The sequence below is a fragment of the Fulmarus glacialis genome, unplaced genomic scaffold (assembly GCF_000690835.1).
Source record: "Fulmarus glacialis isolate BGI_N327 unplaced genomic scaffold, ASM69083v1 scaffold30226, whole genome shotgun sequence".
Taxonomy (NCBI): Eukaryota; Metazoa; Chordata; class Aves; order Procellariiformes; family Procellariidae; genus Fulmarus; species Fulmarus glacialis.
The window spans coordinates 15,073-25,521 of record NW_009216696.1 but is presented as its reverse complement, the minus strand read 5'-3'; the positions used below and the strand labels follow the sequence as shown (position 1 = coordinate 25,521).

Genomic DNA, 10,449 nt, shown 5'->3' with positions numbered 1-10,449 from the left:
CGCCGCGGGAGGACGGCCCTCCCCAGCCGGGGCAGCGGGCTCGGCTGAGAGCGGACTGGCCCAGATGCGGATACTGCTCGTCCGACCGTGTGTGAGCGGAGCTAACCACATTTTCCCTCTTCTCCTTCCTCTTCTCTTCTTCCCCCTTCCCTCCCTCTTGTCTTTGCAGCAAATGGAGCTGCTTCTGGTGAATAAGCTGAAATGGAATCTGGCTGCAATGACCCCCCACGATTTCATTGAACATTTCCTTACTAAAATGCCTCTGGCAGAGGACACCAAGCAGATCATCCGTAAACATGCTCAGACTTTTGTGGCTCTGTGCGCTACAGGTATGAGCCCTGCACGTTAAAGCAAAGCGTGTTGCTCCCCTACACGCACCTACCCCCTGGCTTGTAAAGCTTCCCGCAGCTGTGGTCTAAAGCGAGCTCACAGAGCCGCGGGGAGGTAGTTTAAGCCCCGATTATTGCCCCTTGTTGTTTGCAGAAGGTGGATTACTTTGCAGAGGTAAGTTTTTTTCAGAAGATACTTTGCTTCCGAGTTGAGCATGTGGTGGTGTCAGGGAGGGAGAAGTACCCCCCTCTTTGTAGCTTAGCCGTGGAGTCGCAGCTCAGCGTGGCACCATTTCTTCACCTCTGTACGCTGTGTTTTATGTGGGGGCTGCAAAAGGCTTACTGCCCGTATGGGGAATCCCTCCCCGTGTGGATTCATTCTTAAGACGGTTTTTAAAGGCGGAGGGAGATTTTGCTTGTGAATAGCTCTGCGTGGGGGTTTTAAAACTTCCCTCTTCAAGTTGCCTCTTCCCCCCTCCTCGGTGGCTGGTGGATTGGAGGAGGGCCACGCGGCACAGAGGCTTTCCTGGCACAGGACCGAGCCGCTGCCATCTGCACCCTTCTGACCACGTGCTGTGCTGAAGCCATGTGCAGGGCCGGCCTCCAAAGACGCCGACTGTTCGCTAGGCCAGGTTTGCAGAGGCCTGATCTTTGGTTTCAAGGGCACCGTGCGTGCAGGAGCGCTGGTTCTTTGAAGTTCCATGTTTGCATGTGGACTCTGTATGCATTTGTACATGTACCGGCTTTACCCACTGAACCCTAACAAGTGGGAAGGAAAAAACATTTTAGAAGAGTCTTTCTGTTCTCCAGATCTCACTGTTCCCACAGGACAGAGTTGGAGGAGCAGGGACAAAATAAGTTCTAGAGGGATGATACTCTGTTTAAACAAAACGTGTTCAGCGCGTTTTCTTTTAGTATGGCGAGACCAATCCAGGAATGGCAAAAGAATAAGGAAGAAAAAGCAGCCAAAGCAAATGTTCTTTTGCAGTAGCACGTAAAGAGGAATGCCAGACACTCTGTTGACACTGATAAAAACTTAATATAAAGGAGAGAGAGTGCTTTAGTAAATGTTAATATTCAGTAGCAGTTGTGCTAAAAAAAGAGATCAAGCGTGCATTTGGACTTGCGAAGAGGTATCCACACTTGAAAACCTCGGGATGTGTGTGGTCAATGGCACAAATTAATGTGTAGTTTATTTTCCAGAGATGGATTTGGTATAAAAAGATTGAAGAAAGATTGCAGGCACTCAGAAGAAAAATTTTATTTCACAGAATCGTCCCTACTGCAAGGCCTAAAGATAGAACGACCGAGCCATAAAAGAGAAATTTATAAACACTGGCATTGCTCTTCATCTCGGGCCTAACATCAGCATAACGGGCAGTTCACAAGTTAGATTGCCTGCAATAATGCTCAGTGTTCGGAGCGCTACAACCTTCAAACAGCCTTCAAACTACCTGCAGCAACATTTTGGGAAAATCAGATGTAACTCTCCATGCCAGATTCTACCAGATAAGGCTGCTGCCACTCCGAATGTGTGATTTGCTAAGCTTGAAGCTTCCTTGGCTGTTTGCTAAAAAGAACAGCTACCCGGCCTCCCCTTTGGATATGGGGATATTTAACCTAGGTTGTTGTGTTGGCAATGACAGGGATGAAAACAAGAGTAGTTCAAAGGTTGGAGACTTGCTAAGAGTCCAGTACTTTGATCTACTGTCGGTGTTGTTATGTTTCTTTTAGGAAGCACATCCAGAGTCTTTATTTAACACTGCTACACACCACAGCTGGAGAATGGATCAGTAAATGAGAACCATGTTCTGGGAGTTTTACTTAGCTTTTAAAAAAAACTGTGCTGAGCTCACCAGAATTGGGGCCCTCTTCAGCTCCCTTCTGAAGTTGGGAATATTGCCTGGGGAAAGAGCGCTCAGGAAGGCTGCCACTAGGCTCTGTGTTTTTATTGTTATTTTTGGATGTCAGGATTTTCTCTACCTCTTCCTTTCCTCATGACTTCTTTGTTGGCTAGTGAAGATCACATGTGGCTTAAGTAGCATCTGGACTTTGCTTTGCTGTTGCTGGGTTGTGTTGTATTTCCCCTTGCCAAAATGAACCTAGATGGACTGCAAATGCGTTGTGCTGCCTGGATGCTGTGGGGCCCAATCCAAAGTTCACTGGAAACACTGACACTCGCTTAAGTGGCCTCAGGGGCAAGTGCAGTATATCCTTTGCTTGAAGTACAGCCTGTGTCCTCTCCTGTAAAGGAGGGTCTCTTAAGAAGAGGCAGCAAAATAATGCTTGCTTCGAAAAGAAAATCTCCGCCAGTTGGCTTAACAAGGTGCAGGCTGTGGCAGTGTTTGTAGATGCGTGTGTATGTGTTTGCTCCAGAAAGAGAAGGTTACATGCAAGGTGAAGTTGAGGGGAATTCCTTCTAAGTTCAGTTGTCTGGCTAGCAGAAGTGGATTTGTTTGATTTGAAAAATCCATTTTCACCAAAGGATGTCTTTGTGCTGTGGTAGGTTCAGGAGAAAAAGAAAAAAAAAATTACTAGGGGTTGTTTGAAGTTAACACATAATTGAGCTTAATGAATGGGGCTTTGGCATGGCCGAGCAAGGCAGGGAGAGCTCAAAAGGAAGCAGGCCTCTTTTGGCCCAAGTTAAGACCAGTGTTGAGGGAGAACTGCAGCTCTATACAAGCATAACAATGAATAGCAACAAATATTGGAGCTTCAGCGTTTCATTATGTTCCTCTGGTTATCAAAACATACCAGGCTCCTTTTATATTATTATTATTGCTATTATTGTTGTTGCTTTCCTTCTCTCGGATGGAGAAAGAAAGATCCCCCTTTGAAACAAGCGTTTTACAATTCTCCTATTCTCTGGCCTTTATAAAATTGGGAGTCTCAAGGTATGTGACCAGTTGGAACCTGTTGCATCTTGCAGCAAGTGATTTATGTTCGCAGTTTTGATTTGCCTCAATGAAAAGATTTTCATTCATAGCCCCCAGCTCTCCAGACGGATGGAATTGCTGCTCCATTTAAAAAGGAAAAGGGGTGACTCGCCTTGTTAGGAATTTTTTTTAAAGCGCTGCAGCGCCTATATGCCTGCTTTGTCCTCCCTTCAGGGTGGCTGGCATTCTTCTCTCTCCTCCCCCTCCTCTCTCTCTCTCTCTCTCTCTCTCTTTTTAACAACGCTGAAGTTGTTTATTCTTTTTGGATGAAGTCTCAGATAGGCTACTGGGGATGTGTGCTTCAATTGATGGGGCCCCCTACCCCATTGTGGCTGTGTCAGGTCTAATTCATCTCACCGAAGCCCCCTTGTTCCTGAGCGCTCAATAGCGCAAGATGAGGCGATGGAGGCTGACAATGATGCCACACTCTTCACTTGGGGGCATCCAATTACAGGCGAGAGGGGCCCCCTGATTAATATGCTGAAATTAGTGGCCTCTGCCACAAATAATTCCTTGTTGAGTTGCAACAAAAAGGCAGTCCATGCTGCTTGTCTGGAGTGGTTATAGGGACAGACACAAACTGGTCATTTAAACTTCATTATCACTTTTCCACCTTGGAAAGAATGAGGGTGTGACTATGAATTCATGTTCTTGTTTACTGCTCCATTTAAAAGAAGAACGCAAATATTAATCCCAAACGTGATCCTGTCAGGACAGACTCATTAAACTGCCACATTTTGGTCGTGTTCTGTTTGTGGAGCTCGATAAATAGTGCCGCAAACGCGCTGCCACCGTACCCCTCTGAGCAACCCAGTCTTGGTGGAATTCATGCTTGCCTACTGAAATCCCTCATTTCTGAAGTCTACCTGCAACTGTGTATCAGTATTTTGGTTAGGGGACTGGCTTTGGAATGTGTATCGTGTCAATAAGCAGTCTGGACTACTTTTGAGTTTTGGGAATGACAGAAGCTTGCTAGAAGGTGGGTGCGTTTGTATCGCCTGGAAATGGGCAGATTAGGAAAAGGGGATAAACTTAATTTATTTTAAGCACGGTAACCTAAATGAGATGACTTCAGAGCAAGCTTGCCTTTTTGCTGGCAGTGCATCACAAAAGTTTGGCCACAATTCATCGTGTCAGTTTAATTTTGAAGGTTCATAGAACGCTGGGCGAAATGCCCCTTTGAAGGTGGGTATTGGTCAGGGCTACAATGGAGTGTCAGAGGTATATGAATAGATTCAGAGAGAGGACTTTCATAGAGTCCCGAAGTCTTTGGTTTCACTGGTAAAACATTTACACAAAAGTTATTTTATCATAATAAAGGAGATGCATGATTTAATACTTAAACTGTTCCACTGAGCCCTCTAAGCTGTCCATTCCTTTGATTTCATTCAAGGGTTTGACAGATGGTTTATATTTTTTCAACCCAGAGGAAGTTGTATTCTGATAAAAGCTGAAGGAATGTATCTCAGGTTCTTGTGTATAATGTGGCATTTCCCTTTCTTCTTCACAAAATTAGACGTTTACTTGTGCCACTTACTTCCTTTGTTTCTGATTCTCCTTCAAGGTGTACACTGCCACGGATCAAACACATTCCTGTTCAGCAGAAAGAGTCTTAGCATTAAAATGTGGATTATTCTTATTAAAAAAAAAAAGAAACAACAAAACAAAAACCAAACCAAAAACATGCTAAATGGCAGAGATAGCCCCTTAAGGAATCATGGGAGTGGCTTTGTGGAGAGACCTACAGCAATGCAGTCTGGAAGGGGGCCCAGCCTCTTGTCAGCATGGTGTCACATCAGAATGTAACTGATTGTCCGCCAATTCTTGGGACCCCCGTCACTTAGTTATGCCACATTTACATTAAATCCCTGTTGCCAGGATGGATGGCAGCCACTGACAAGAGACTAGGTTGAGACAAAGCATTTTTAAGATGAAACCTTAATTTAAATATGGATTATCTGCCTCCTGACAGGGTTAAGCAGTCTGTCTCTTTCTTTCTTTTTGTTGATGTTGTTGTTCATTAAAGCTATATTCCTTTGAATGTCAGTGCAAAGGTTTCTGCTTTAAAGGGCCCGAGGACTCCTTATTAGAGTGCACCTAGGATCTGATCATGCGAAACACTTAAGAATGCGAACAGGTTTTCTCAGATGTATAGTGCCATTGACCCCAGTGGCATTATTCACATGAGCAAAGTATTTTAACATTTGAAGAATGGGGGCCCTGCTTATGATAAAAATACCTCAAAGTGATGAATGGCCTCCCAGGCTTAGTGCTAGGAAGGGCTACTCACTGAAGTACAGTTGCTCATGTGGATAAGTGTTTACAGGTTTGGACCTGTAACAGTTTAGAGCAGGAGGCACCTTTCTGCTCACAATTTTCCCTACCTTTTCGGATGCAACAGTTGGCAGCTGAAGCCATGCTGGTAGAAGAGTGTATGTGTACGGGCAGGCTTCTCCTAAAGCAATCATTTCAGTCTTTTTTTTTTTTTCTCTCTCTTCTTTCTTCATACAGATATTAAATTTATTTCAAACCCACCTTCCATGATCGCAGCTGGCAGTGTGGTAGCAGCTGTGCAAGGCCTGCATCTGGGGAACACTAACACTTTCCTCTCCTATCAATGCCTCACACATTTCCTATCACAAGTTATCAAATGTGATCCGGTAAGTGATCTTTCTCTCGGTTGATCTCCTGCCTTAGAGTTTAAGAATGAATGCCTGCTTACTGCGTAGTAGCTAATCTGACAGTAAATCTTGATAAAAGTCAAACCTCAGAGTGGGGTTTTTGAACGTGTTCTCTTGTGTCCGTCCTAGTTATTTAGCTGTCATTATATCCATTAATAATCTGTGATTATGCTGCTGCAGTTCACTGATAGGAATGCCACATCCAGCTCTAATGTTTGTAAGAGAGGCGTATCTGACAAAGCAAAGGAAACCCTGCATCGATTTAGGACATTGCAGAGGCTGTTTGGCTGTAGGTAATTAAACCAGGAGTCTATGTAAAACAAAACTTTGAAAATAAGAGGAGGAAGTAGTTACTGAGACCTCGGGGTATCTCTGACCTTATCTTTGACCATTCTTGAGGCCTTTTATTGTGCCAAGTGGTGTGAAAAAGCCCTTCTTAAAAGAGTTCTAATGATCTAATTTGGTTTATTACGTGCTAGACCTGCACAGTAGCTGGTATTGAATTCCTTTTCGGAACAAATGCTTATCCCACGACTTTCTGACAAGGTAGATGGTCCTCACAGGACTCTCATTTTGCCCTGCAGCTTCCAGGAGATGCACATCAGTAACTAGTGAGCAATAAACCTTTCATGAGTGAATGGGCCAGGAAGGGAGCCTACAAGGAAGACCTAAAGTCAATGATCCATGTCATAATGGTGTGTGAAGTTGGGGCAGAGTTGAGCTTTGTTTTGTAACAATGTGGAAGACCAATAAATAGATGCTTTAAAAAGGTTCTTGTGAGGTCTCCAAGCGCTGGACAATGAGTCAAATAAAGACAACTCTGTGGTTAGCGGCAGAATCTTTGAGATGCTGTTAAATTATTTTACATGTTAATAATTTAAATACGTGGAGAACTGTACCAGTCCAGACACTGCAAAACTAGGTTTTTATAATTGGACTTTGTTGACAGGATTGAGTGATTTCTGGAAAGATGAATGCATCATAATTAGTTATTCACAAAAGAATATTTTACTTTTGATAGACTATGTGAAACAATTGCTGACAAATACGATCTCTCAGCTTATTATTTTGATCACCTTAACAATGCCTCAGTATTGAGCACGTTATTTTTGCCATTTATATTACTGCAGCTAAAGTAATATGGATCCAGTGCTGAAATGTTAAATACTATAAGAACTTCAAATGCTGAAATAAAATGCTGCTCAGTTTGGTATGTACGTGCAATGCTTTTAGTCAGTTTGTGAACAATGTAGATATTTCAGTATATGGTTGGCCACTATCCAGTGCGAGATATTTGAAGCCGGTACTGAGGAAAAATACTAGGCTCGCTATCTGTTCTGACAGTATCTGATTCAAACAAAAACATTATTTAATCATTCCTGATACAAAGCATTGAAGTAGATTCTCTCACATCTTGGAGAACAACAGCATGTCCTTACGTGACTTGACTTAGTTCATGACAGAGCTCTTTTAAAAGAAAAGAAAGTCGTTTTAACAAGAAGGAGAATCCTTACGTATTTCTTTTTTATTGTCCAGAGTCATTGCAAGGCCACAATCTGTATGACCTGAACTTAAAGTTAAGCACTTTAAAAGAAAGTAACTCCCTTCCAGCTTTCATTGCTAAATACATTCATGTGTTAGAGCCGCTAGAGTTAGAAGTAAGGTTTTTGTATAGGTTGCTAGAGAAAATAAGCATCATAAAATTATACCTATGTATATGTATACTGTTGTGTTTGTAATGGAATAAGGGAACAGCATTTTTCACTACTATTGCTTTGAGTAGAGAAAACTGCTTGGTTTCATACCTAGCATGATTCCCCTGCCTAGAGAATTTCCCGCAAGACGTGCCTATGTAATCCATGGTATCAAATGCTATTCCTCTTACCTTATTTCACTAGCATGTATATGAAGTTTGTTACTTCACAGTGATGGTTCCCCTTGTCAGACCACACAAATGAATACGCTTTATATTGGATTGTCTTGAAATATTAAGAGCATGCATTATAACATGGCTAACATTCTCCCTGATTATCTATTAGCTAGAGCAGCTAGTCTGTTGGATTTCAGGTTATATAATTACACTTTTTTACCTTTAGTCTCAAAGAAAGCTGAATCTAAAGTAAAATGAATATCACCTGATTGGAATTCCTTTATGGTTCATGTTTACGTTGGTAGGAGTCCAATTTCCCATTTTGCCTTTGATCAGGGGTAATTAGAAGTCAGATAATCACAATTAGAAGTCTTGGGCTGTCTTCCATCATTCTATTCTTGACCCCATCATCCAAACAGATTGAATTTTACCTGACATTCATTTCCAGGCCAGAAATTTGCTAAACTAGATTAGATTGGGTTTCCATGCTGTCTGTTAGTACATTGGAATTCGTCTCCTGCCTGCCCCTACTCAGAGGCACCTTCAAACATGTGCTTGTTATCCAGAACGGGTCAGGCAGTAACAAAGGATTTCCAAGCAGTTTCTTTTTTGTTGTTGTTTGTTTCCTTTAGTATCTGACCCTGGAGTCTGATCATGTCTACTGTGTGTGTTAAAGGTATTTGACCACATCAGTTAAGCTAGCAAGTCTTTTTTTTTTTTTTTTCACTGAGGAGCTTAATTAATCCAGGAAGGGTTTATGACCTTGAACAAACTGTGGGCATTGAAAATTTGGGTAGTGAAGCAGAAAAGTTGTTGGGAGAAGTTATCAGAGTAATGCTCAAGTTTTGTATTTGCTTTTCAGTGTTGAGAAGTACCGAGGATGAAAAAAGCTTTGGTGAGGTTGTTCACAGTGAATGTTGTATTTTGCAGTTATTTTTGCTAGCTCTAATACATTCCTGCAGACAAACTATTCATCTAATAGTCATCTGAATAAGAAATTATTTGAAAAAAAACGCCTAAAACATGAAAAAAAAATTGTTCATTCAACTGTAGCTTAAGACACGGTCTGTTCATAACAAATTGTAAAGATTATATTTTAAAAAAATACAATTACAACATGCTGTACTCTGAGAATCCCACAGGAAAAAAAAAAGTCTGTGATCAAAAACTGCCTTTAAATTACATAGTCCTATGTAATTTTTCATGACTGGACTCCAGAGGGAGAATAGGTATTTATAGAAATTCTTTTGAATGGTTTTCGTTTTCAGAGCTCAAACACGCTATATGCAAATGGTAGGATTAAAAAAAAAAACAACACAAAAAACCCACCAAACAACCCTCCCCGCCCCCCCCCAAAAAAAAAAAAAAAGGCAAGCAGGGTTTGTTTTGCTCTGAAAATAAATTGGCTTTCAGTTTGGAACACTGAACCTGCTACCTTGTTAAAACAGAATTCTCCTCAAAAGTGCCTGGATTTGTAAAAACGAAAATACCTAAACCTGTATTCATGTACTACTCTCTTAATACATCTAATTCCAAGTGTGACTGAGGTACATGGTACAGGACATGCAAGTTAGAAGCCTTACAGTCAGGACTGATGCATCATATCTTGGGAAGGGGTGAAAGGACTTCATAGAGATCTTATTGTGAAGGCCAGAGGTATGTAGGAGCCAAAGGCATGATGACTTTAGGATATGAGGCGTTTCTTTTTGTCATTTAAAACGCTGTGTGTCTCTGTCAAGAGGAAATATTACACTAGGGTTTAAACCAGAAAAGGTCATAGGTTATGTGTTTTCAGTGAGCTGTAACTGATGGTCTGATCTGCTTAGAGGTAGGATTAACCTCCCTCTCTCTCAGAAAGGACTCGCAGAGAATTGTTTGCTTGGGTTTCTAATCTTATTTTACCCCAAATGCCATGTGCCCTTATTGGTGGCAGAGGAGATTCTTGTGGTAGTGGAATCAGTGAAAAGCTGGTAGATCACACAAGAAGCCTCTGAATGAAGGCAGAATTGAAACTGGGAAATAAAGAAAACAGCAGGCAGGTCACCCTCTCAGGAAAACAACATTCATTCTCAGTCATGCACATCCTAACACTTTTGACGGCAATTTATCATGGAAGACTGGGTTCACCGCAAGGGCTAACACATGTCATAGGTTAAACCAGAAAAGGCAATACTGAAAGGAAACTTGAAAGTCCTTAATACACAGAGTTAAATATGTTGGGGAAAAGCTTATGATGTTTGTTATAAAGATACGAGTAAATACCAAGTTGGAGGAATTTTGGCAAAGTGTAGTGTGATTGTTTTGCCTATTTAAGGCACCATTTCTGTGTCCTTGCAATGGACGTACATGGCTCTGAAGAACACAACCTTGCAGAAAGTTGGACAGGTTGAGCTAACAGGCCTTCTCCAATTCTCATTGCTGTGGATCAATAAGTAGAATTGGATGTATCTGCTCATGGTATGGTTTAATGCCTGGGGAATTTCCCTACCATAGAGATGATCCTGCTTGGTGCTTTATGCTTTTAATTCACACCGAAGTCTGTGCAAGTGGCGAGGCCCTTGCACCCTCCTGAACGCTCAGGAGGATTGTGTGCACATTCAGCTCTGAGAAAATGCTTTTGAAGCAAGGGAAAG

General features: G+C 42.0%; 1 protein-coding gene across 1 annotated transcript in view; it reads left to right on the top strand.

Annotated features, from left to right (window-relative positions):
• Positions 1-169: 169 nt before the first annotated feature.
• The window catches only part of CCND1 (cyclin D1), an 11,944-nt gene continuing 1,664 nt past the window's right edge, over positions 170-10,449 (top strand). The window contains exons 1-2 of the mRNA XM_009579395.1: positions 170-329; positions 5,777-5,925. Of these exons, the coding sequence (XP_009577690.1) occupies positions 173-329; positions 5,777-5,925 (306 nt within the window). The 5' untranslated portion in view covers positions 170-172. The remainder of the gene's footprint in view (positions 330-5,776; positions 5,926-10,449) is intronic.